General features: G+C 45.9%; 1 protein-coding gene across 1 annotated transcript in view; it reads left to right on the top strand.

Annotated features, from left to right (window-relative positions):
• Adam19 (ADAM metallopeptidase domain 19) overlaps nucleotides 1–25,350 on the top strand; it is an 87,944-nt gene that overhangs the window by 7,767 nt on the left and 54,827 nt on the right. Inside the window, exon 3 of the mRNA XM_055610710.1 lies at nucleotides 724–794. Within this exon, the coding sequence (XP_055466685.1) occupies nucleotides 724–794 (71 nt within the window). The remainder of the gene's footprint in view (nucleotides 1–723; nucleotides 795–25,350) is intronic.

Here is a 25,350-nt window from a genome sequence, read left to right as displayed (position 1 = left end):
TTTACCTGTGACGTTCAGCACATTCTCATGCCTGTTGGCCATTTACATGTCTTAGGTGATCTGTGCTGGGTATATGGTGTGTTGGGCCATTGGCAAATTGTTAATGTGTGAAACACACCCGTTCCTGGACTTATAAAACCCTAATTTGTAGTGCTTTTTGTTGCTGCCCCTGAGGTGATTAGGGTTTCCAAATTGAAGGCCAAATAAAATAAAACAAAATATAAAAGAACTCAGTCTTCTTTTTAAAGATGAAAGCCACTTTAAGAGAGAGTGAGAGCTGCCTTTGAACTAGGCACCATGATAAATCATTTACATTCATTTTCTCATCTGGCCCCTAAGGCTCCTTGAAGGTTGGTTATTACCAGCCCACATCAGGAAAGAGGAAACATGGTTGTAGGGAGGCTTGGTAACACAACCACAGCACCCCAATCCGAGGTCTGACTCTCCAAGGAATTTACTCCTGGTTGGGAGTGAATTCACAAGGCTGTACCCACCTGCTCAGCCTTGGGCCTCAGCTTGAGTTTCTCTCCTTTGCTTCTTGGGAGAAAGCAGATGGGGAAGAGTCATGTTGTTTTGAGGCTGAGGTCACTTCGAGGCTAATGACCTTTCCTCACTGGCTTCCGGAGGATCCCTGGGCTGGCATTGTGTCAGGTCCACTGTGGAGCCCTGGGAGCCTGAGTCCCTGCTTCCAGGAACTGACATCCTTTTCATTGTTGTTTTTAGCATCCACTCACAGCGGAGCTCAGGGTCACAGCTGAAGGGCGAGAACTGATCCTGGACCTGGAGAAGAATGAGTAAGTGGACTTCTCCCTGCTTTTGTCTGACACAGAACAGTTAACTCACTAACTCAGTGATGCAGGTGTCACAGTTGAAAGAAGTTTAGTGGCATGGCCCTTGTGCTCACTCACCATCCTTGGTCCCTTTGTGGGACGTCTTGTCAAGATAGAGCTTTTCCTTGGTCTCTTGGCTGCTGGGAGATGGCTGGGATGTTTCACATCCTGCTTGGATTTCCTTAGACTGTATTTCCGGTGCTTCGTGGAGTTCACTGCTGGCGTGTGTGTGTGTGTGTGTGTGTGTGTGTGTGTGTGTGTGTGTGGTGTGTGTGAGTGTAAGGGTGGGAAGGGACTGGAAGCAGCTGCAGTCCCAGCTCCAGCCCAGTGTATGGCAGGAAGTGAAGGCGATTAGAGGGAGACAGGGAAAAGTAGCAGGCTGGGCAGGGATCTGGCACCTTTGACCCTGATTCTTTCATCTACCCAAGATTCTGCTGAGAAGTGTGTTGCTTGAAGCCTCCTGCCTTCCATGGGTCCGACTTTTCCCTAACCTCATTCATGCTGGGCGGTAGCCTAGTTCAGAAATATCTGCACATTGATCTGCCTTCCGGCATAACAGTCTCAATTCATGGATGAAGGGATGAATAGAAAACACTGCCTGATGGTGTCCATCGATTGATTTGCCCATTCTGCCTTCAGCCCCATTCCACCTGGCTTCCCAGAGCTCTTCCTGCTTGGCCAGGGACTCTGAAAGCTTTTATAATTTCCCCACCAGTGGTCCCACTTTCATCGTCCACATCCACGTTGTAGATAAGGATGCTTGGTTTGGAGAACTGCCCGTGTGCTCTTGGCAGCCTCCGAAACACCCTGGAAGCTGATGAGTAATGAAAGCCTCCCTGCCAAGAAAGGGCTAGAGCAAGGCCTTCCACATCCCAAAGGGTGGGAATGGCTGCTTGGCTTGGGTCTAAAGGGAGAAGAAGGGTTTATTCCAAATTTGGGCTCTTTGGACCCTTGCAGAGAAGGATCCCCAGTGTGGTGAAATAGGAACATACCCACTGGTGGAGGGACAGGGTGTTTTGTGACACTACTCTTGGAGAGACGTGAGCAAACACCTGCTTACCAATGACAGACCAAAGTAAGGTGGTCCAACTTAGTGGACCAGTAATTTTTATTGGGGTTACTTACAGTAATGGGGGTGAGGGTTACCTAGAGGCACAGAAGTGATACAAAAGACAGCAGTATCACCAAAGCCCACCCAGCTTGGATAACAGCTCATGAAAATTGGAAGCCTGGAGTTCACTGTATGGCTTGCAGGGAGCTCAGGTGGTCTGAGTCTGGTTCAGGTGGCTGGGCTGGGCTGAACTTCTGGGAGGGCAGTAGTCCTTACTGCTTATATACTGTTGAAGAGGGAAGGACCTAGTGATTCTGGTCATTTTCAGGAACTTCCTTGAAGCCTTGAGTTGCCTAATTCCCGAGTTTAATGAGCGTCCAGCAGAAGCTGTGACTTAAAGAGGTGGGGTTGATCATGGAGGAAATTACTACATAACACAGGGCCCTGTACCCCTCTTCCTTCTGCCTCTGGGACACCGGCTTTCAGCACACCAAAAAGATGAGTGTCACTGTCAGGTTGATTCCTTTCCCCCAGAGCAAGACCAGCCTTTTGCTGGTTTGCTGGAGTGTTTCTTTCCTTTTAGTCCCACCCACCTGGCTGGCTACTTACAGTGGGACGTGACTCCTTGCCAGGGCTTCTCTCCTACAAGGCCCAGGGAGGGGTGGCTTGTGCTTGACCTCTCTTAAGGATCTGCTTTGGGGCCTCACTGGCTCTGCTGAGTAGCTGATTCAGTGTTCCCGATTGCCACCTGCATGGAACCTCCTACCCTTAATCTCCCTCCAGTCGGTTGGACTGATGATACTGTCAGGAGTAAATCCTTAGCTGGATGAGCCAAGCAGGGACCCTTGGGTCCTTGTCCTTTTTCTTCTGTGTTGGAACTTCTGCAGAAATCACAAGAAGTTAGAATTGGAAGAGTTATTAGGGTGGTTCTCAATCTGTGGGTCGATACCTCTTTGGGGGTTGAATGACCCTTTCATAGGGGTTGCCTAAGACCATCAAAAAACACTGTTATTTACTTTACAATTCATAACAGTAGCACAATTACATTTACGAAGTAGTAATGAAATAATTTTATGGTTGGGGGTCACCACCAAATGAGGTACTGTATTGAAGGGTCACAGTATTAGAACCACTGCTCTAGAGACTACTGAATGCTGCAGCCTCCTGTCCAAGTATACAAATTTCAACTCAGAGAGAGGCGTTTGCCTAAGTCACCTAGCAAGTATATGAGGAGGGCGAGCAGAAATCGGTTGTATTCTTGGCTTGGATCTGGAGTTGTAACACGTGACCTAGGCAAGCTGTCGAAATCTGAGAAGGGATTAGTAATGGCTGCCTCATGGGGTGGTTGTGAGGAATGGATGGAGTGGCCAAAGCATATAATGTGAGCACAAGGAGTTGTAAGGTACGGTGATTTATTTTTTAATTAATTAATTAATTAATTAACCAACTAATTAAATAATTTTTGAGACAGAGTTTCTCTGTGTAGCCCTGGCTGTCCTGGAACTCGATTTGTAGACCAGGCTGGCCTTGAGCTCACAAAGATCTGCCTGCCTCTGCTTCCTGAGTGCTGGGATTAAAGGCGTGAACAACCTTCTCCTTAAATTTGTGTGTGTGTATGTGTGTGAGCACATGTGAGCAAGCAGAGGTCAGGGGGCAGCCTTAGCTCTCATCCCTCAGGAATGCTGCCTACCTTATTCTGAAACAAACTCATTTGGCTAGTCTGGCTGGTTAAAGAGCCCCGCATGCCTGTCTGTCCTTCCTCATCCCTGAGATTACAAGTACCTGGCTTTTTTACTTAGGTTCTAGGATTGAACCCTGGAAGGCATGGCTTTCCTGAGCAGGCCCTGCTGTGAGTTTTAATACTCCTGAAGTGCTTGGGGTTTCTTACAGGTGCAGTCTCTTGTTTGCGCCTGGCCTGCCACTCCCAGTGAGGCCTGTGGGTCTAGATATGGCTCCTGGCCTCCCTGAGTCCACCAGAGGGGCTAGAGACTTGACCAGAATGGAAGCAGCAGAGCCAAGCACCATGATCTCACCAGGTGTCCCTGGGGAAGGACTTCCTGCTATTTTCATCCAAACTGGGCTTTTTGTTTTTGCGCACGTGTTAGAGCTGAATCCACTCCAGCCGCACACAACTTCCTGGTGTGTTTAAACCCACCCCCCCCGCCCCCCAAGCCCTTTCATTCATAGTGCCAGCAAGCCCAGATTCAAAACAGCTCTGGGCTGAATTGTTTGTTTTTTTTTCCTTCTGAGTTTTCAGGTTATTGCGCTAACATTTCTTACTTCCAGTGGTAGCTAAGGAATCTAGGCCTTGTGCTCAGACGCTTCCCAAGCCCGTTCCCTGTACCCTCTTGGTAGAGTCCTCCGCTTGCTGCCCACCCGTTTTCACCTGCGATGTTCTGTGCATTGGTGTAGGGACTCGGTACCTGGGGGATGGACTGTGGGTAAAAGAGTTCTGCCAGTGCGGAGCTCTTGTTGCGGTGAGAGGGAAAACAGTTAAGTGAACAGTTGGTGTACAGTGTATCAGATAATAAGGACTGTATACAGGAAGCCAAACACTGGGCTCAGGAAGAGCAGGGGGAGGGAGGGAGCCCATGCTGATAAACAGTGGTCAGGAATGACCTTGGGGAATTTGAGGGGAGACCTGCAGGGGTGAGGTGTGGAGACAGCTGAGGGAGTGGTTGCCAGGGGGGACGGTCAAGTTCAGAGGTCCTGTGGACTGTGAAAGATTCAGCATCCCTGTCAGCACAGTCCTGCTTCTTTATGTCTGCCCAAACACCGAATCCTCCGGCCTCCCAGGAGCCATGAACAAGGCTTCTGGGACAAAGGTGAAGGGAAGGATATTGAAATTTGTTTTTCATCACTCTGAGGTGTCTGGCTTTTTCCCATCAAATCAAAGTCCTCGAGCTAACGCACAGCCCGAAATAGCAGTGAGCGGGCCTTTAATGGAATTCACACATGGAGAGATCATCGCCAAGAATGGTGAGGACTGAGGAGCAGGGGGAGGGGCCAGGAGATGTGGCAGGCGGAGCTTCAGCAGAGTCAGCAGCCTGGGCATCATTTTCTCCACTTTGAAGCAGCTTAGGGTAAGCTAGTGTGCCAACGCTGTGTCTGGTCACAGCCCCCCGTTTTGTTTTGTTTTTTTTCCTGTGGAGTGCTGGCAGAGAAAGAAATGACACCTGTGAAAAAATGAGCACATGGCTTCACGTGGGGTCTTACACTGAGAAGCTGCCACCACCATTTAGCAGCTACATGTTCTCTTGAAGTCTCGGTCCGTTCTTCATCCAGGACTGTAATCACAGTCCTGCGTCACAGAACCACGAGGAGGCTGAGATGCTGCAGTGTGTGTCAAGGACCTAAACCCGGCGTCTAGCTCATGTCGCACACTCGGCAAAGGGCAGCTATTATTATTTCTTGCTCCAGTTTGCAAATTGCACAAGCGGGACATGTTCATTGTAAAACACATAGCAGTGTCAAGTAAACAGAGAGGCGAGGGTTTCTGGCCCACGGGGAGCATTCACTGCTGACTGGTAGGAATTTTCTAGACCTTTCCTGTGCCTGTGAGAACGTGGTGACTGTCACGCGCAGTCACAGGGAAGCTGATACAGACTTTTAGGGTAGCTGGGGAAGAAAAAAAAAAAAAAAGGGCAATCTAAAAAATATTTCTTGTTGTTTTATGTGAGTGGGTGTTTTACCTCCATGTATGTATGAGCACCATGTGCATGCCTGGCGCCCTCAGTGTCATCAGATCCCCTGGAATTGGAGTGACAGGTGGTGGTCAACTACCGTGTGGGTGCTCCCGGGTTCTCTGGAAGAACCCAATGCTCTTAACCTCCGAGCCGTGTCTCCAGCCTCTAACCAGATACACTATTCTGTTCAAATTTTTTAATACACACCTGAATGTCATGAAAACTGTCCTGCTGTGTCTCAGGAGAGTATTATGATGTTATTAACTGTAACATCTAACTTTCACACTCTTGCACACTTTGGGAATGTTGCATCTCTGTCAGGAGACAGTCATCCGGTCTGGTGGACACAGCCCTGAGCTCAGAGAGATGATGTGGAGCTGATGGACACACCAGCCCACCCTCCTGAGCCTCGGCCTTCTCTTCGGCAAAATAAGGTTTTTGTTTGCGTTCGACTTCAAGAGTCTTCTTGTACTATCTATTGAAAGGACACTGTGTGAGTGGAAATGTGAAGTTCCTGCTTCAGGAGGTCCCCTGTCTCTCTCCCCCTCCCCCAAACAGTGGGTAGGAGGATGATGAGAGACCCTGGCTCACTCCATGTCCTTGAAGTTGGTCACTTGTTAGGTCTCCACTGGTTCAGGCAGCAGAAAGAACAGGAGGGGAATTGCAGGGTGGAAATTACAGGTTGTTTCTCACAGCCTGTAATTTGGTGGCATATATCCATAATATTTTTTTCTCTGTGACTTACTCCCTGTTCTGAGGACTGCCATTAACCTAGGAGCTGTGTCCAACAAACCTCATGTGCTGTACAATTACATGGACTTTTCTTGTGCCAAAGTTTGTCTCATAGGAGGCAGATTTCTCTAGGGAGTTGCAGGCCCTTGCTCTCTTCCCTCTGTGGTTCCTTTTTCTCAGAGAAGGTCTACTGACTTGTTCAACCTGATTCTAAGACTGAGCTTCTGAACCACCAGGCAAAATCATTATATTCCAGGGTCACCTTCAAAAACAAGGGAGGACTGGGGATGGCCTTCAGTTCAAGGACTTGCCTAGCAGGCTATAAACTGGCCATGGTGCTGCATCCCTGAAATCCCAGCATTCCAGAGGTGGAGGAGGGAGGGTCAGCAGTTCAACATCATCCTCACCTACACTTTGAGTTTGAGGGCAACTGGGGTATGAGACCCTCTCAAAAACAAACAAACAAGCAAGCAAATGAGAACCAGTGGACCTGTGGCCATGCTATTTTCTCCACTTGTCCCTTGTCACACCCTGAGGCTACTCTCTTGAGGGTACTCTCCCACCTTGACTCCAAACCATAGTGACATTTAGATGTGTGAAGATGGTTTGGTGGTGCACACCTGTATTCCCAGAACTCAGGAGGCAGAGGCAGGCAGATCTCGGTGAGTTCTAAGGCTAGCCAGGTCTACAGGACAGCCCAAGGTCTACAGGGAGTCCAGGCTAGCCAAGGCTACACAGAGAAATCCTGCCTCAAAAACAAAACAAAAACAAAAAAAGTGTGTAATAGGCAGTGATGGCTCACACCTTTGGTGACATATGCCTTTAATCCCTGCTGAGGCAGGAGGATCTTTGTGAGTTCAAGGCCATCTGGGAAAAAAAAGTGACAGCCTTTAATCTCCAGGTACAAGGCTCATCAATAGAAATGGATAAATGGACATTTGTGTTATTTTATGCTGTCATTGTTAAGGCAAAACTTGGGCATTTTTTGAGCTTTAGGGGTTTAAATACCCATTATAGCTTTCAATGGATTAGAGTTTTAGGATTCTTAATATCCACTATGACTTTTGACAATACACTTTCTTCTTGGCTCAGGTATTATAGGAAAGGAGATTGACTTTATTGTCCTGAAACTTTAGAGTCAGCCTAGAAAATTAAGTCATTTGGCATTGTTTTGTTTTTCTGTTTCTTTTCTTTTCTTTCTGTTCTCTTTCTTTCTTTCTTTCCTTCCTTCCTTCCTTCCTTCCTTCCTTCCTTCCTTCCTTCCTTCTTTCTTTCTTTCCTTCCTTCCTTCTTTCCTTCCTTTCTTTTCTTAAAGACTAGGTCTTACACTATAACTGAGGATATCACCAAACTCATGCCAATCCTCTGCCTCTGCTTACTTAGAAGCGTGAGCCACCACCACACCAGCTAACAGCCATTTGTTATCAGCTTTCTAACTCTTTCTCTTTCCGGTTGGCCCTGGTTAGATTGTTTTATGATAGAGGAACAGAGCCTGGAGAATCATCAGGCAGAGGATTTTCTTCAACAGACAATTCGAATTACTTACTGCCTCTCATTCCTACATTTTTATTACATGGAGTTCTTGTAGAAATATTCAGATGGGGACAGATTTCAACATTTTAGGGTCAAGGACACCTCTCTTTGGCCTGTCTGGTCAGAAATTTCATTGGTAGTTGGGAAAAGTCAGTTTCCTGGGTCAAAGAGACACTGGGAAAAGCTTAGCTGGCGTCCCAGTGCCCTTAGCAGACCTTGCTTGGCTCAGTCACATTTAAATGAATCACAGGCATATGGATTGCATTTCACTTAAAATACACACGGCCCAAGAAATTAAAGGATATCATACTTTAACCAAGTATTTGGCAGATCTCAAGTATTCAAAATGTTTTTGCAAAGCCTGCATGCAGCTGGGCTCCTGGTTCCCTGCAGTTAATCCTGTGAGACTTGGTGCCAAGGTAGCAGCTGGATGGATGGGTGGGGAACGACAGAATTTGATGAGAGATGCCTGTGGGTATCTGAAGATTTCTGCAGACTTTTTTTTTTTGGGGGGGGGGGGGGGGGGGGGGTGGGAAATAGGAAGAGCAGAACCAGCTCTACTCCATCAAAGGCAGTGAATGAATGCATGAGGGCATATGAATTCTGAGTGCTGTGTTAGGGGCCTTGCCCTAGCGTGATCTGCAAGTTCTGTTAGGGATGTGGTTTCCCACTGCAGCTTGGAGACAGATTTATTTCACTTTACAGTTCCCGTGTTGTGCAGAAGGCCTGGCGTTGTAGAACAAATGGAGTACCAGGGTGTCTGATAGGATCTCCACACAAGTCACATTCTCAGCCACAGTTGTGCACAAGTAGGCTGTCTGGTCTAGATGGAGGTTTATGTCTCTTTCAAGTCCATGGATTAAAATCCTAACCCCTTAAGTGGTATGTTAGGCATGGTTTTGTGTGGTGATTGTGTCATGCCGTCTCTGACTTCATGACTTGAGGCATACCTTCTAAGAGTCCCCAGGAAGCTAGAACACTCTACACTCTTGCTACATGAAGATGAAGCCAGAATTAGGTTCTATGAAACACAGTTTCATAGCTCTTGGCCAATGCCAGCTATCCTAGAATTGTGAGACATTAATTCCTGTTGTTTATAAGCCACTCCGCTTGTGGACTTTTGTTACAGCAGCCTGAATGGACTAAGGCAGCGTCTTTTCCAAATTTCTGGAAACAATGTCTTTGCATTGTTCAAAGCTGGTCTCTGTATTAATAATTAGGAATGGTCTTCTGAAAGCATGTGGCTGCATAATCACCCAGACTGTCGGGAAGCCTTCGAAATGGAAGTGACCAGGATGTGTTGATACTGAGCCCCAGAGGCTCTGCTTTTAAGAAATAGGCAGAGGGAGATTTGATCCCAGACAGGAGGTGGTGGTGGCATCATCCCATAGAGCGTGGAGTGATGCTTAAGCCAAGGAACAGTAGCAGGCAACAGTGCTGAAAGAGGCAGGTTCTCCTGGGAAGCCTTGCTTTTGGCACGGTAATACTGATTTTATACTGATTTTTATTTTTAGTCCAATGTCTGGTGTATGTCACGTAGGTTTTCAATGTGTGTTAACTTCATTTTTAAATCATTTTGTTAATGTGTTTTATGTGTGTGGGTGTTTTGCCTGCATGCATGTCTGTGAACCACCTGAACACCTTGTGGGCATGGAAGCTAGAAGAGAGTGTCAGATCCCTTGGCAATGGAATTACAGACAGTGTTGAACCACCATGTGGGCCCTGGGAAGGGAGCCTGGATCCTCAGGAAGAGCAGCCAGTGCTCTTTACTGCTGGAGACATCTCTCCAGTCTCCTGCGTTATTTAAAAATATAAAGATTTGTTTTTATTCACTCTCCCTCTGTCTCTCTGTCTCTGTCTCTCTCTGTGTGTGTTTGTGTATTACTGGGAATTTAACTGAGAGCCTCACCTGCCAGCCCAGCATTCAGCCACTGAACTGTGTCTTCAGACTTCATTTTTACCTTTTTATTTTCAGGCAGGGTTTTCTGCCAAGCTGTCCAGAATGCTTTTGATCAGTTGATGCTCCTATACCAGCTTCTCAGGCAGCTGGGATTCTAGGCCTGAACCTATCACTTCCTTCTAGAACATACTTTCTGAGAACCTTGATGATGCAAGGCATTACCGGTGAAGAAAATGACAAGAACAAAACATATTGAGAAACTCGTGTGGTTGTTCCTTGTCCATCTTACCTGAGTTCCGTAACTACCTCTCTGAGGTCCACTCTGCTAGAAATCATAGGGCCGAGGATAACTGGGAATGATGGCCAGACGGTAGTAATGGCAACAGCAGTGATGCGGTTCATTACAATGCCTTAGGTGCCTGCATAAGAGGCCTGGCCTGCAGCCTCTACCAGGCTGGTTGGTGTCATCATCACAGTCACTGGAGGAGATTATGTTAGTCCATTTGCAAAATGTGGCCCTGAAATATTATTTCACCTAGTGGTCTGTTTGACCCTAAAGTCCAAGTTGGTCTAAGTCAGTCAGTCAGCCAGCCAGTTTATCTGTCTGTCTGCTTGCCTGCCTGCCTGTTTCTGTCTGTCTGTCTCTCTCTATGAGTGTGTGTGTGTACTGATAACATATTTGTACAGATTCATACAGTGCATGGAGAAGCCACAGGCCAGCCGTTTGAGGAAAGGTCTGTGTTTTGGAGCTCACCAAGTAGGTCAGGTTAGCCAGAGAGCCCCAAGGATCCACCTGTCTCCACTTCCCAACTGGGATTGCAAACATGTGCCCCCATGTGTAGCTGCTAAAAGCATGGTTTCTGGGGACCGAACTCAGGTCTTCGTGCTTGCCCAGCAAGCAGTTTACCGACTAAACTACCACCCTATCCCAACCCCCAAGCCTCTTAATCAAGGAATCATTTTGCCTTCCCCAGCTAACATCAGCACAACACTTTCACTGTATCTTTCGCCTTTCCTTCTGTCTTAGTTACTGTTGCATTGCTGTGATGAAACACCAGGACCAGGGCAACTTATAAAAGGAAGCATTTAATTGCTTACAGCGTCATTAGGGTTTCTCCATTGTCCTCACATTGGGGATTCGAATTGGCAGGTGGGCAGGAAATGGCGCTGGAGCAGTAGCTGAGAGCTCCCGTCTGAACCGAGGCAGCAGGCAGAGAGAGCAAGCTGGATCAACACAGGGCCTAGTGTGGGCTTCTGAAACCTCAAAGCCCACTCCAGTGACATGCTTCCTCCAACAAAGCCACACCTCGCAAATCCTTGCCAATAGTTCTGCTAACTGGGGACCAAACATTCAAATATATGAGCCTGGGGAGGCCATTCACATTCAAAACACTATACCTCCTCTCTTCTAATCTTCCTAATTCCGATTGGAATTAGAAGGCCAGTGTAATGTAATAGGGTAATCCAGACTGTCATGGACCAAAAATTGCTTTCTTCTGTTTTCCGTGGATGGTGTGAAGGTTAGTGCTGTCAACTTGACAGAGTGGAGAATCACCTAAAAGGCAGGACTCTGACCACATCTGTGGGGGATTATCTTGATTGTAATGGGGTAGAAAGATCCACCCACTATGGGTGGCACCATTCCCTATGAGCTATGTTAGCAGAGGAAGAGCTGAGCAGTGGCATGGTCAGCTCTTGGAGTTCTCATGATGGAGACGGTTTCTATGGACTCCAGCTTATTTCTTGAGTGTAATCTGACTAGTGGCTTCAAGCTTCCTGCACCTTGATTTTCTGCCATGATGGCTATACCCTGGCCTTGTGAGCTAAAATAAAACCTTTTCTTCCTTACGTTGCTTTTCCAAGGGTTTTTATTTATTTTTATTTTTATTGTTTTTATTACAGCAACAGGAAGAGAAAACAAGACAAGGTCTAAGCTTTGCCAAGTCCCCTAACCTTTGCAAGTCTCAGTTTCCTTATCCATACCATAGAGCTAATCGCAGTAGCTGTGCATAGAATTCAATAACACGATGACCTTAAGGAACTTTTGGGGCCTGGCGTGCTGTGAGAGCGCAATAAATAGCCACTATTATTTGTATTTTGCAAGGTCAGAAAAACAGTGAAGAGTGATGTAAGAGGGAATTCCCCAGAGTTGATTCCCAAAGGCAATAAGAAAAGTTGACCTTAAAACCCACTGCTCCAAGGAGGAAAGTCACTTCTCCCCTGCCATGCCCAGTTTGACCTAACTCTATCTCAAATATGCATCATAACAGCCATCTCCTGGATGGGCCCAACTGTACCTCTTTCTGGGCCTGTGGAGACAGTCCCCAAGACTCTCATGGTGAAGCCTGAACCTTCCTGATAAGGCAGTTGGGATCGGCTTACCGGTTCCGGCCATCTCTCTTCCCTGGGCCTGCAGCCAGGCCGCCAGCACAGCCAGGAAAGATGTGCACCTTGTCTTTTGTCTCCAGCTTATTTCTTCAGGCTGCCCTTCATTGGGAGCCAGGGGAAAATGAATGGGAGGAAGCTGTCAGCTGCCCCGGTGGCCTCAGATGGACCCTTGCAGAGCTAAGGGAAACTGGGGACTTGGAAGAAGTTGGGAACTGTTATGGACCGTGAGGATCCCTTAATCACCTTAAGATAACAACAACTGCCCAGGGAATGAGCACTTTTGCCATGAGCTTCGTGTTTTACATAGATTTGTTTGACTCTGTGTATTTACCTAAATGGAGTCTCACTAGGTCCTTGATTTTATGACCTACTTTTACCTCATTTGGAAATATCACATGGGCATTATCAAAACACTTACTATTACTTTGGGGCTAAAACTATATAAATATTAAAGTTAGGTTGTTTTTTTTTTTTTTAAATGAGATCATGCTTACTATATAATTTTATACTTTAATCATCTTTGTCAGATTGGCCTGTGGAGCATTTTATTGATTAATAATTGACGTGAGAAGACCCAGCCCACAATGGGCAGTGTCACCCCAAGGGAGTGGCCCTGGGTTGTCTCAGTAAGCAAGACAGTAAGCAGCATCCCTCCACGGCCTCTGCTTCAGTTCTTGCCTTAGGTTCCTGCTTGAATTGAAGTTCATGCCTTTTCTTCCCATCGTAGGGGACTATTAAGTGTAAGCTGAAATAAACCCTTTCCTTCCCAGGTTCCTTTATCACGGCATTATATAGCAGACTAAGACATTTTTCATCAGTATTTTTCCCACATTAGCCAGTTTGTAGTGGTGTGTGTGCGTGTGTGTGCGCACATGGCTGTGTATGTTGGGTGTATTGGTGTGTGCCATGTGTGTAGTATGTACATACGAGTATATGGGTACATGAACCTATGTACACAAGCAGTATGTTGAGTGTCATCTTCTATGTCTTACACATTCTAGGGTCTTTTTGCTAAACTGGAAGCTTGCTGTTCATGCTAGGCTGGCTGGCCAGTGAACTCTCAGGGTCCTCCTGCAGGCATGCATGTCTATGCCTGGCTTTTTGCATGGGTGCTGGGAATTTGAATTCAGATTCTCACGCTTGCGGAATAAGTGCCGTAACCCACTAGCTATCTTCCCAGCCCTATTTTATTCTTTTTAATAGAGACATAGGGGTCCACGGTGATGATGATGCATCAAAGGTTACTGTTTTCCCATTGGGGGGGGGGGTCAGGTTTCGGATTTCTTGTTACTACGAATGACGCTGTGTAGTAAATAGGTATAAGAGTCTCTCAGTGCTTGGCAGACGTTGCTATAGGATTGAAATCTATCAGCAGAGTTATAAGATCATGTGGGGGTTATATTTAAAATGCCTTGACATTTTAATAAATCCTGCCTCTTCAGGTACCTCCCTGAAGGCTGAACCATTTTGCTTGTGTTTGGCTGTGAGACTATAGTATACATTTCCACATGCACATATGATCATTTAAAATGTTTATGTGATATTATATTGACTTCATGCATCACAGTTATCTTGTAAAATTAAGTTTTTGAGAGTTTAGTTGTTTTTTATTTTATGTGTATGAGTGTTTACCTGATTGCATGTCTGTGTATCACAAGTATGCAACCGATGGAGGCCAGAAGGGGTCGTTAGGTTCCTTGGCACAGGCATTATAGATGGTTGTGAGCCACTGTGTGGGTGCTGGAAATTGAACCCAGGACCTCTGGGAGAGCAGTCAGTGCTATTAACCACTGGGCCATCATTCTCATCCCCTCCCCAAATCAACTCTTAACATTTCTTAAACTGAGAAATGATCTGGTTCACAAGATGATGCAATAGATTATTAAATACTTGCTGTCTTTTTTTAATTTTAATTTTTATTAATTACAAATTATTTACTTTGTATCCCCCTTGTAGCTCCCTCCCTCCTCTCCTCCCAATCCCATTCTTCCTCCCCCTTCTCCACCCATGCCCCTCCCCCAGTCCACTGATAGGGGAGGTACTTCCTCCCCTTCCTTCTGATCCTAGTCTATCAGGTCTCATCAAGAGTGGCTGCATTTTCTTCTTCTGTGTCCTGGTAAGGCTGCTCCCCCCCCCCGGGGGGGGTCAAAGAACAGGCCAATCAGTTCATGTCAGAGGCAGTCCCTGTTCCCATTACTATGGAACCCCCTTGGACACTGAACTTCCATGGGCTACATCTATGCAGGGGTTCTAGGTTATCTCCATGCATGGTCCTTGGTTGGAGTATCAGTCTCATGAAAGACCTCTGTGCCCAGAGTTTTTGATTCTGTTACTCTCCTTGTGGAGCTCCTGTCCTTTCCATGTCTTACTATTTCCCACTTCTTCCATAAGAGTCCCTGTACTCTGCCCAAAGGTTGGCCATAAGTCTCAGTATCTGCTTTGATGCCCTGCAGGGCATAGCCTTTCAGAATACTTGCTGTCTTTAATTGCTTTTCTCTTTGCTGTGATGAAATACCTGGTAAGAAGCAACATAATGGGAGAAGGGTTTCTTTTGCCTTTATGTCTTTAGGGATATAATTTATCACAGTGGGACGTCATGAGGTGGTCACATTTGGGTGCAGTCAGGAAGCAGAGAAAAATGAATGCTGATGGTTAGCTTCATTTCTTCCCCTCCTTCCACTTTTTCTTTTTCCTTTTTATTCAGTCCAGGACCCCAGCCCATGCATCCTTAGTTCCTTGGTTAAACATTCCTAGAAACTTCTAGATATACAAGGGAGGTTTATCTCTTCTATGAGTCCAAATCCTGTCAAGTCGACAATAAAGAATAATCATCACGAATCAGTGATAATTAAGACGCTTGGTTAACTTCATCTCCTCTTAGCAGGGGCCATTCAGGTTGTGTTGACCTTTCCTCTTTAAGATTTTATAAACAGCGCTGAACTGAGTATTCTTGAACTCTTTGGAAGGCACTTCCCTGACAGAAAAGAACCAAGTCCAGGGAGCTTTCAAGTAACCTGTGCCTGTATGAGGGCAAATTGCCTTTGCCTCTCTCTCTATACATTTGCATCCCTTTTTCATACACTCCCACCCATGGTGTCCTTTAAAGCCCAAGCACCCCTACTTTATTTCAGATAGCTTCATTGATACCTACTGCATATACCTGTTTACCTATCGAAAGCAAGTAGTTTGGTGTTTTTTAGTTGGGTAACTACCAATATAATCTAACCTTGAGTCATTTCCATCATTTCAGGAAGAACCCATTAACAGTGTTACAGATTGAATTTTGTTGTCATCTGACCACACAGTTACTCAGTTACTCAGAATAATCTTATTTGGAAATTGAGTCACAGATGTATTTTGCTAAGATGAATAAGGTGGACTCTTTAATGCCGTGCGGCTGGATTTCTTATAGAAATGGAGTCAGGATACAGTCATGCAAAGAACTTAGTTCCAGTGACATAAGCCAAGAAATCAGAAGCCAGGAAACAGGCTGGGAATGGCTCCCTCCCTTTTGTCTGCTGCCATCAGAGGGAACATGGCCCTGTTCACAGCAGACTATGGTTATTTGGGTTTTGAGCTATTTAATTTGGGATCCTTCTCCCTTCTTCCCCTCATCAATCTGTAAGTCATAGACCTCAATTTGCTGTTTCTAGATTTGCCTAATCTGGGAGGTTTATATAAAATTATTAGGTAATATGTCCTTCTCTTCCTCTCTCTTTCCTCTGCTCCTCCTTCATGCTCTGCCTCCTTCCTTTTCCCTTCTCCTTCTGTCTATTCCCTCACCTTTTGACACAGTTTCTCATGCAGCTCAGGCTGTACTCACTATGTAGCCAAAGCCAGCGGTGAGCTCCAGATCCTCCTTGTCTCCACTCACAAGTGCCAGAACTATAGGCTGTACCATCAAATCTGCCCTCTGTGCTGTTTCCTAATTGGGTGTTTCACTAAGATTAATGTTTTTGGGGTTTATCCATGGTGTGGTATGTTTTGTTTAGTATTTTAAAAATTGCTGTACAGTGTTCTATCCTATGGATATCCCACCTTATAGTGGCTCATTTATCTACTGATGGATAGACTTCCCTTTTGAGCCTGAGCTAACTTTCTGCTCTTTGATGACCTTGATTTCAGAGGCCCTTGATTGGGCACCTCTATATACAGCCCTGTACTAGGAGCTATGTAGGGATATGAACAGGTATTTTTGCCCTCTGTAGGAGAGAAAATAACAAAATAGAGTTGAGTAAAGTGCTGAAGAAGCAAGAGGAGAGAAGGCATCTCTGTCTGATGAGGTCCTAGAAAGATTCTCTGAGAGGTTACTTGGATCTCAGTCTCTGAGGATGAGGGGGTGCTTTGGATGACACAGGGAGTAGGGATGGATGAGAGAGTGGGAGAAAAATTTAGGCTGAGAAGATACTCTATAAATATTTGGTCTGGATCAAGGAGAATGCAAATCTTCTTCATGTGTTGGGGATCCAGCATCCCTAAGTAGCTGTATTATTTGAGCTCATTAATGATATGTTAGGATTGGGGAAGGGAAAGTTGGTTTCTCCTTCCACATCTGGGCTTCCAGATGATTCAAATAATAGACAGCTCAATATTTCACTCTTCTGCTTTTTGCCTTTGAGTTGGGTTCTCTTGCCTCAGGTAAAACATATGGCCATGTAGGCAGGTAGAACATTTAGAAAGATCTTGAGTATTTGACAACTAGGCTCTGCTCTGTGTACCTTGAAAAGGAAGCGTTCTCCCCACCCCCCCCATCTTTCGAATGTAGACTGAACCATGGGGCTAGAGATGAGGGGTCCAGGAATAACAAAGGTCTGAGCACAAGGCTAAGATGGCACCCTCTCAGCTTGGGTGGGTGGGGTGCATATGAATGTATAGATATACATTAGGGAAGAACACAGAGAGTCCCACAATCTGCTCCTTTCTTTTCTCCCACCTCCAAGACCATGACTAAACTTTTCAGCTCTGCGCCTTGGACAGATGTTTTCTTCCTTTTAGACTTTCTGCTTGGGCAATGTATCATGACTGTTCTGGGGGGTTAAAAAAATCTATGAGAGGTTAAACCAGCATTGGGGCCACTGGACTGGTACTGTGAGAATTTACATGTTATCGAGGAGTTATTTTGGTTTTAAGATAGTAAATTTTGCATTCTTTCTATTTAGTGCGCATACATACATACATACATATGCACGGGTATGGTACGGATGTGGGTAGTTTGCTCGATGCTAGTTAAATGTGTGTAGTGTAGTCCTTATAAGAGAAACAAAGGCCCCCAAAACTAGGTAGAAGATGTAAAGATATTTTCTGTGGTTAGGAAAGAGCAGAAGGAAGGAAATAAAGACAGGCCCAAGAGTGGGGGTTGGGGGAAGACCTAGGCATGAGTCCCTGAAGGGCCTTACAGACCTTTATCTTGAAAGCAGTGGGAAGTGATAGGAGAGGCAGATAGGACAACTCCAATTACACTCCAAGTACATTTTCGGTCTGATATGGGGACAAGGTGGCCTACATGGAGAGAGGAGGATGGATTGCTGGGAGATTTGTAAGATGGAGTCATGGAGATTGGGGTGATGGGGCAGATATGAGGTGAGAGGGTAGATGGATGCAAGGACCACCTTGTGATTTTTCTACTTGAGTAGTGAGTAGGACAACGGTGTCAAGTTCCTGGGTTTGTCCTTAGATTTGGTGGGACCCTGAGTAGGCCAGGTCCTTATTCAGATCTTGGTTTTCTCCTTAGATGAAGGGCATTGTTGCCTTCATCCTGATGGTCACCGCCTCTGCGCTATCATAGTGAGATCTGCTGAGGAAATTGTTGTGAAAACTCATCCTGTGTCTCTGTAACCAGCACTTACCTCTCCCAGTTGTCCCTGCTTTATCTGAATTTGTGTGTGTGTGTGTGTGTGTGTGTATGTCTGTGTGGGCTATGTCTGTATCTTCACGGGGGAAGGATGGAATTGCATGTGCCTGTGCACTTGTAGAGGGCAGCGGTTGGTATCAGTTGTCTTTCTCTGTTGCACATTGCCACCTACCTTGCTTCTAAAGATAGGGTCTCACCAAGTTGAGAGCTCACCAGTTGTCTAGACTGTCTGGCCAGCAAGCCCCCAGACATCCTTCTGTCTCCCTGTCTCTCAGTGAATGTTGGAGATCTGAACTCAGGCCCCCACGCTTACACAGCAAGCCAGTTATCTACTGTGCCATTTTCCCAGCCCTTCCTCTTCTAAAATTCTAAGTACTTCATTTCTCAGGAGCAGGCAAGTGCTCTGCCTATCTAGCAGTAGAGACTTCACTTAGGGACCTTTCTTGGAAGAGGGGGGTGTCTCATATTGGCTTTTGTTGCAAACAATTGTAACAAAAATAATAATAATAATAAAAAAAAAACCATTGAGTGGAGTTTAGCTAGGCACTCCTGAGCTTCTTGACAAAGCTGGGTGGAAGCTGGGTCTTTTTGGGTCATTATCATTTAAGAGCTTCAGGCTCTTTTCCAGTCCCTTTCATGGCTTCCATGCGTCCCCGTGGATTAAGTCTCTCCCCCTTAGGTAGTATGTTTGCAGAAAACTGGCAGGGGCCTCTTATTCTCCTCTTGCATCAACCTTCCTTGAGAGAAGTCCAGATGGGCCAAGTGGCTATAATGGCTACATTATATCAAACATGGTTTCTTTTTTCAAAACCTTCTTTCTGGAGAAGGGAATTCTGGGAAAAAGAATTCCTTTGGAATGACACTGAATCATGCAGGAAAGAGTGAGCTAAGCTTGGGAGGGCTAACAGGGCCCCTTTTCTGGAAGCTCTTTATTGTTTGACTTAACCAAATCCTAGATTCAAGGCTTACACTACATTCTTAGGTATGTGGCAGAGCAATGCAGTTGGGAAGAGTGGAGCAAGGAACTCTCAGATAACTGTGTCTAGGCCAGAACCCATTCAACCCCCTCCCCCACTTACACACAGGAATACACATCTGCATATATGCATTCTTCCCTCATAATTTTATAAACAGCTTTTTAGAGGAAACTAGAAATTGGTTATCATACCAATTCTAAGAAGGAAGGAAGGTGGGTTGTGAAATGGGGACTTGCTGGTAAAGCCTGCCTTCACGTGGCCTGTCAGCTCCTCACCAGTTGTTAAGGTTCTTTTTATTTATTTATTTAATTTTATTTTTTTTTCTTATCAGTTACATTTTATTAACTCTGTATCCCAACCATGTCCCGCTCCCTCATTCCCTCCCAATCCCACCCTCCCTCCCTCATCTCCACCGTGCCCCTTTCCAAGTCCACTGAAAGGGGAGACCTCCTCCCCATTCATCTGATCCTGTTTTATCAGGTATCTTCAGGACTGGCTTCGAAGCCCTCCTCTGTAGCCTAACAGAACTGCTCCTCCCTTGGGGGGTGGGGAGGTCAAAGAGCCAGCCATTGAGTTCCTGTTAGAAATAGTCCCTGTTCCCCTCACTATGGGAAACCAATTGGTTACTGAGCTACCACAGGCTACATCTGAGCAGAGGTTCTAGGTTATATCCATACATGGTCCTTGGTTGCATGTCAGTCTCAGAAAAGACCCTGTGCCCAGATATATTTGCTCCTTGTGGAGCTCCTGTCCTTTCCCCATCATACTAACTCCCCTTCTTTCATATGATTCCCTGTACTCTGCTGAAGGTTTGGTCATGAGTCTTTGTATCTGCTTTGAAAACACGGCTAGAGTCTTTCAGATACACTCAGTAGACTCCTGTCATACGTTCAATGCACATCCCATCTGTCTTTCTAAACGAGGATTGATCATCTTACCCCATGTCCGCTCTCTTGATTAACTCAACTGTTTCGGGATGCTTTTGTGGGTCACCTCCTCTGATCTTCATCCTGGCAGAAAGGCAGGTCCCCACAGGGTAGAAAAGGTAGCTGCCTTTGAGGGCTTAAGTCTCAATAATCCCCTAGCACAGTGCCCAGCACATAGCTGGCCTTAGTCAATATTTGTGGTATGAGTGGGGTTGTGGATAGAGGTCCTGGAGTACAGCCAAGCACTTAAAAGTAAGCGTCTGATGAAATTCAGGATGTGAGGAACACAGCCTTTCTACACCCCCTTACGTGGCCTCTAATGCACAATAGGCATGAGGTTGGGTGAACAGCCTTCTTCTGCCCAACTCCCGACTTAGCTGTCACCAGAAGTGCACATCCTCTTGTGTACGGAGACTGCTGGGTTTGGAAACAAATGAGGACTGCGATGCTGATATGTTGCTTTTACCTTTTACCTTATCCGTAAAAGGGAAAGACTTGAGCAGAGAGGCTAGGGGGTCAAGATTATGGTAGACGCCTTGACACACTTTCGAATTCTTTACCGTGCAAAAGTTTATGGAAAGGGTGTGTGTGGATGGCACACACTCAGTTTGGACGGAATCCAGGGATGACGGGCCCTTTGGGAGCTGCTGCCGGGTGGGGCCTCTGATGTGCATGGAGGCGTCATTACCATGACATTCAGAGGTGAGACCTGCCAGTCCTGGCTAAGTGAGAGCAAGCGCCTTGACTGCTGACTCCTCAGCAGTCCAGAGAGATAGGAGGAGTTCCCTAAACGCAAATTAGTCCACTGTCACCTCTAGAACTTGGTCCAGCTGCCGGGCAAGTTGGGACAGTAGTCTACTGTGGTCCATGAGGGCCTTTCAAGTTTTGATGCTACTCGCTTGTGTTCTGAGACACTAAGACACGTGGGGAAGGCATAGAATAGTTCCTGCATATTTAACCAGAGGCACCACCTTTGAGGCAAGTGAAGTTTGTGGTCTTCAGAGACCTAATTTGTCTTTTTTTTTGGGGGGGGGTCAGATAGACCTGGTCCCCTCTTCCAAATTTCTTCAAAGGTCTGGCGACATCCTGGAGACTGCTTCCCTTCGTTCCCCTGGGGCTCATTCTTAAAGCCTCTCTTCATAGTGTGATAGTCTAGTCTCCCCTCCGCCATTGGCAACCTTGAACTTCCCCCACACCCTGGTACTGCTCTCCAGCCCCCACCCCTGTGGTTTCAGCTAATCTGATGAACAACTCCTGTGACTATTTACCAAATACTGGTTACCATGCAGGTTGCTATCAGGGAATGTTTCTTGTTTTTCTGTGAAAATTTAATTCCCCCCCTTCAAACATTCTTAACCAATGCCAGCCAGTAAAATGTCCAGGATGGGCTATGTAGGACATCATTAAACAAACCCACAAACTCTTATCAGTTAACCATTTCCTGGGCCCCTCAGGTCTCTTGCCAGCAAAGCTTGCCTGATTCTAAGGCGTTGGCCCTGTTTGTACACAGACGGATATTCATCCTCATAGCCACAGACAAGAGAGAGGTACGGAGAGGATTCAATAAAGATCCTGCTGCCTAAAGGATAAACAGTGCTTATCCAGACATCCTTTGAGCATGACATAAAAACAACACACAGGAGTTATTCAGAGGAAACCAGAAGACACAGTGGGAAGCTGCTGGTGAGGAGGAGTATTGTTTTAAGGCCTTGTTTAGAGATGTCCTTAATAGGAAGCTAAAGACAACATACCCATAATTTTGGCTTTTTGAGAGGTGGGCTGGTGGGTGGCACCATCTTGCTTCTTAGGGTTGCTTTAGAACTTGGTCTCCTTTTCAACAGGGGCTTTGCTCAAGGGAGTCCTTGGGTAGGAGGAGGGTTGAGCTCTTTACCATAGGAGCAACAGCCATCAGCCTTCCAGGGCCCTTCTGCTTCTTCAGAAAGGAATGCCAAAGCTTGTGCGCCCCTGGACTTATCAGTACCTTATTTGGCAGTGGGGCTGAGCCTTTTGCAAATCTGTTTCCATTCTCTTAGAGTCAGACTAAACCACACAGAGTGCTGGTTTGGAAAACTTGGTTCTGAAACGGCTTTCCCTCCTTACTTTTACCCTTTTGGAGAACGAAAAGAAAAGAAAAGAAAAGAAAAAGAAAAAGAAAAAGAAAAAGAAAAGGATACAGATGAGGTTTTTTTATTCTGGCTAAAATGTGAGCTAGCACAGGCTATTTCATTAGAATAACTCTTTCTGCTTTTCAGCAATATTTCCTGTGCCAGGGAGTCCTAGGCATCAACATTTCCACTTAGTGGAAACCTGGGGAATGGGGGGCTGTGGCTATAACTTGATGCTAGAGTACTTGTCCAGCATTGCAATTGATATATCTGCTTCAGACCTAAACAATTCTGGATTAGAGAGATTTAGTACAGTGAGAAAAGATTGTGGAGCTCCAGTTGGTAAGATACAAACTGGCTAACCCTGAAGGACAATGAAACAGTAACTTGCTTTTGGAGAACAAAAGCAGGTACCCTTTTGGAGAACCAAAATAAAAGAAAATAATACATATAAATGTTTTTATTTTGTCCACTCTATGAACTAGCATAGGCCATCTCATGACAACACATTCTGCTTTTGCAACAATGCTTCCAGCGCCAGGGAGTCCTAGGCCTCACCATTTACAGTTAATGGAATACTGAGGTTATTTTTTTTTCTACCAAACAGAACTATTTGCAATTCTACAGTGTTTTACTAAAGCCTTTACATGTGAAGATCTGATCTTACAGAGTTGTGTGAGAGCGACCCTAACTCACTGTGAATAGTGCACTCAAAGCTAGGATGCTTTGGTGGAGTTAAGAGAGCCTGAGTCTGGACAGATTCTCTCCCCTCCCCCACAGTCCTTGTGTCACGTTAAAAGGAACCTCAGTTATCCTTGCCTTGTTTCATGAGTTGGAAGGACAGTCCAGCGCAGCTGGCACTCAATCCAAAGCCTTCCGGGTGTAGACAAGGGGTGTGCATGCAGTGGCCTTCAGGCCACGTAGCTATGAATACAGCTAGACATTGTCCTAGTGACAACGTCCTAGTGCATCTGGGTCAAATGCAGGGACACTCCTAGTTTCCTTTCTGATGGGCTAGTACCATCGTTAGATCTTTTCGTTTTTTTTTAACCCACACATAAAGCAATACCTATTTGCTTCTAGGTTGTTTTTAGAGTTTCTAGTGTAGTGAGTAGAAGGCTGGGAAGGGAAGTCAGAGGGTTAAAATGATAAACTGAACCTGACAGATCGAGATAGTTCCCAGAGCCTGAAAAAAAAAAAAAAAAAAAGCATCACCTGGAAAAACTATTAAAGATGCGTATTTCTTACTGGTTACTTGCTTAGGGAACATAATTCTCAATGGGGCCGGGTGGGTTCTGGGGATTTGTGTTTTTTTTTTTTTTTTTTTTTTTTCCACAGTCTTGCCTGGTGTTGTAGAGAGATTGGGCCAGAGTCCATGACCTGAAGAGTGTGAGGGGAAAAATGAAAGGCAGCCACATGACAAACTTGAGCAGGATGAGGGCCTCCTCCCCATCCCCCTATGCCAAATGATAGGGAGAAGCAAGTCTGTGGCTCCATGTGTACAGACACTTGGATACTGTCAGAACAGACTAGATACACCAGGGGGAAGGGCAGCAGTAAAAATAGCCTGGGAAGGAGCAGAGACACATTTGTTCGCTCTGAGCACGTGGGAAGAGGCTGTTTTTTAAAGGTATCTTGGAAGTTGTTACCACTTTGCACCAATTTGCTTATCTGATGCTGGAGGAAGCCTAGCTGAGCACCAGGAGGATGCTGTGCAGATTTAGCTCAGCCTCAGCTGTACCCTCCAGAGAGGGGCGTTTAGCTAAGAGAACCATTTAAAACTTCCGTAACTGTTTGCAAGCTTCAGGCTTTGGGGCTTGGCTGCTTTAGCCGTTTTGGGTCACATTGACAGATTGTGTTCTTCCCAGGAGGGCGCCTGGGAGTGATGAGGGGAATAAAACTTATTGTTTCTAAGTTTCTAAGTTTGCTTCAGAAGGTTCATTTTTGTTGTTGTTTTTAAGATTTATTTATTTTTCTTTATGCCTACAAATATTTGCCTGCATGTATTATATATTCACAATCTGCATGGCTGGAGCCTGTAGAGGCCAGAACAGGGTGTCTGATCCCCTGGAACAGAGTAAAGACAGTTGTGAGCCACCATGTGGGTGCTAGGAACCTAACCTAGGTCTTCTATAAGAGCATCAAGTGACTTGAAATACTGAGCCATTTTTCTAGCCCCAAGATGGAGGTTTTGTTTAGGGCCTTTGGAGGCTGAGTAACTAGGGTTTTGTGCCTATTTAGGGCTGCAGCACCAGCTGCTATTTTCACTGTAATGACTGTGAGACAGTAGAGCCCTTTCTACTATGCCTGCCCATGGTCTCCTTAAGGCAGAATGGACAGGGCTGGTGACTGGAGAGTACAGCAGAGATGGTTTATCTAACAGAGCCAGTGGGGGAGAGGGAGGGTGGGAATCTTGGATAGGCTTCCCCTCTTCCTGGACCTCCACTCACAAACATTTCCTGAAAGCCCTCACACATGCCAGTAGTAAGAGACAGCTTCCTGCCACCATGCTGAGCCAGCCCCTATCAGAGAGATGAGAGAAAGATGGAGTTAGAGAAGGGACATCTGGCCACTCAGCATCTGTGTATGTGGTCTCATCTCCGGGAAGATGACAGCAATTTTTACCCTAAGCACAGTGCCAGAATCTCCCTGTCTGGGTACATGGGCATATTCAGCCTTCTCTTGAGGTTAGTGGGAGAGACTTTGAAAGCAGTGCTTTGTCCCCAGTGGTAAAATTGTACAGATGCTGATGAAACATGATCCCTTTGCTTCTAGAAGGAGGGACTTGCCTGGCCCACACCCATAGACCATGCAGGGAAAGGGTTATTGGGCTAGAACTAGCTCAGAATCTCTTCCTTCTCTGCTGTCTTGCTCCTGCCCTGGAATTAGCTTGCCCTATGGCTCTTCTCTGCAGACAGTCATATCCAAGCTGCCATAGTTGCCTTGATCATGCCACAGCATATAAACTCGGGGCCACTATTATCCTTACCAAATTGCACTTGCTCTGCAAGTTTCAGGCCGTGGTTTGGTTTCATGTTTTCATCCCAGAAAGTCAGAGCAATGAACTGCTTAAAGCGGCTGGCTCACAGAGACAAGACTTCTCACCAATTTCTGTTAGACTGACTGGCTTGTAAGTTACAGGGATCCTCTTGTCTCAGAGGCCTCTGCAGCACTAAAGTTAGCAGACACATGAGGTTGTGTCAGGCTTTCTTTACTTGATTGCTGGGAATCAGGCCATTTCTCTTTCACAGGGAGCCTGTTAACCTTCTGAGCCATCTTCCCCACTCCTAACTTACATTTTAAAATTTCTTTCTTTCTTTCTTTCTTTCTTTCTTTCTTTCTTTCTTTCTTTCTTTCTTTCTTTCTTTCTT

Source organism: Psammomys obesus, unplaced genomic scaffold (genome assembly GCF_907164565.1).
Source record: "Psammomys obesus unplaced genomic scaffold, mPsaObe1.curated_primary_1811, whole genome shotgun sequence".
Classification (NCBI taxonomy): Eukaryota; Metazoa; Chordata; class Mammalia; order Rodentia; family Muridae; genus Psammomys; species Psammomys obesus.
The sequence above is the reverse complement of the archived record's forward strand: the minus strand, read 5'-3'. Positions and strand labels throughout refer to the sequence as shown.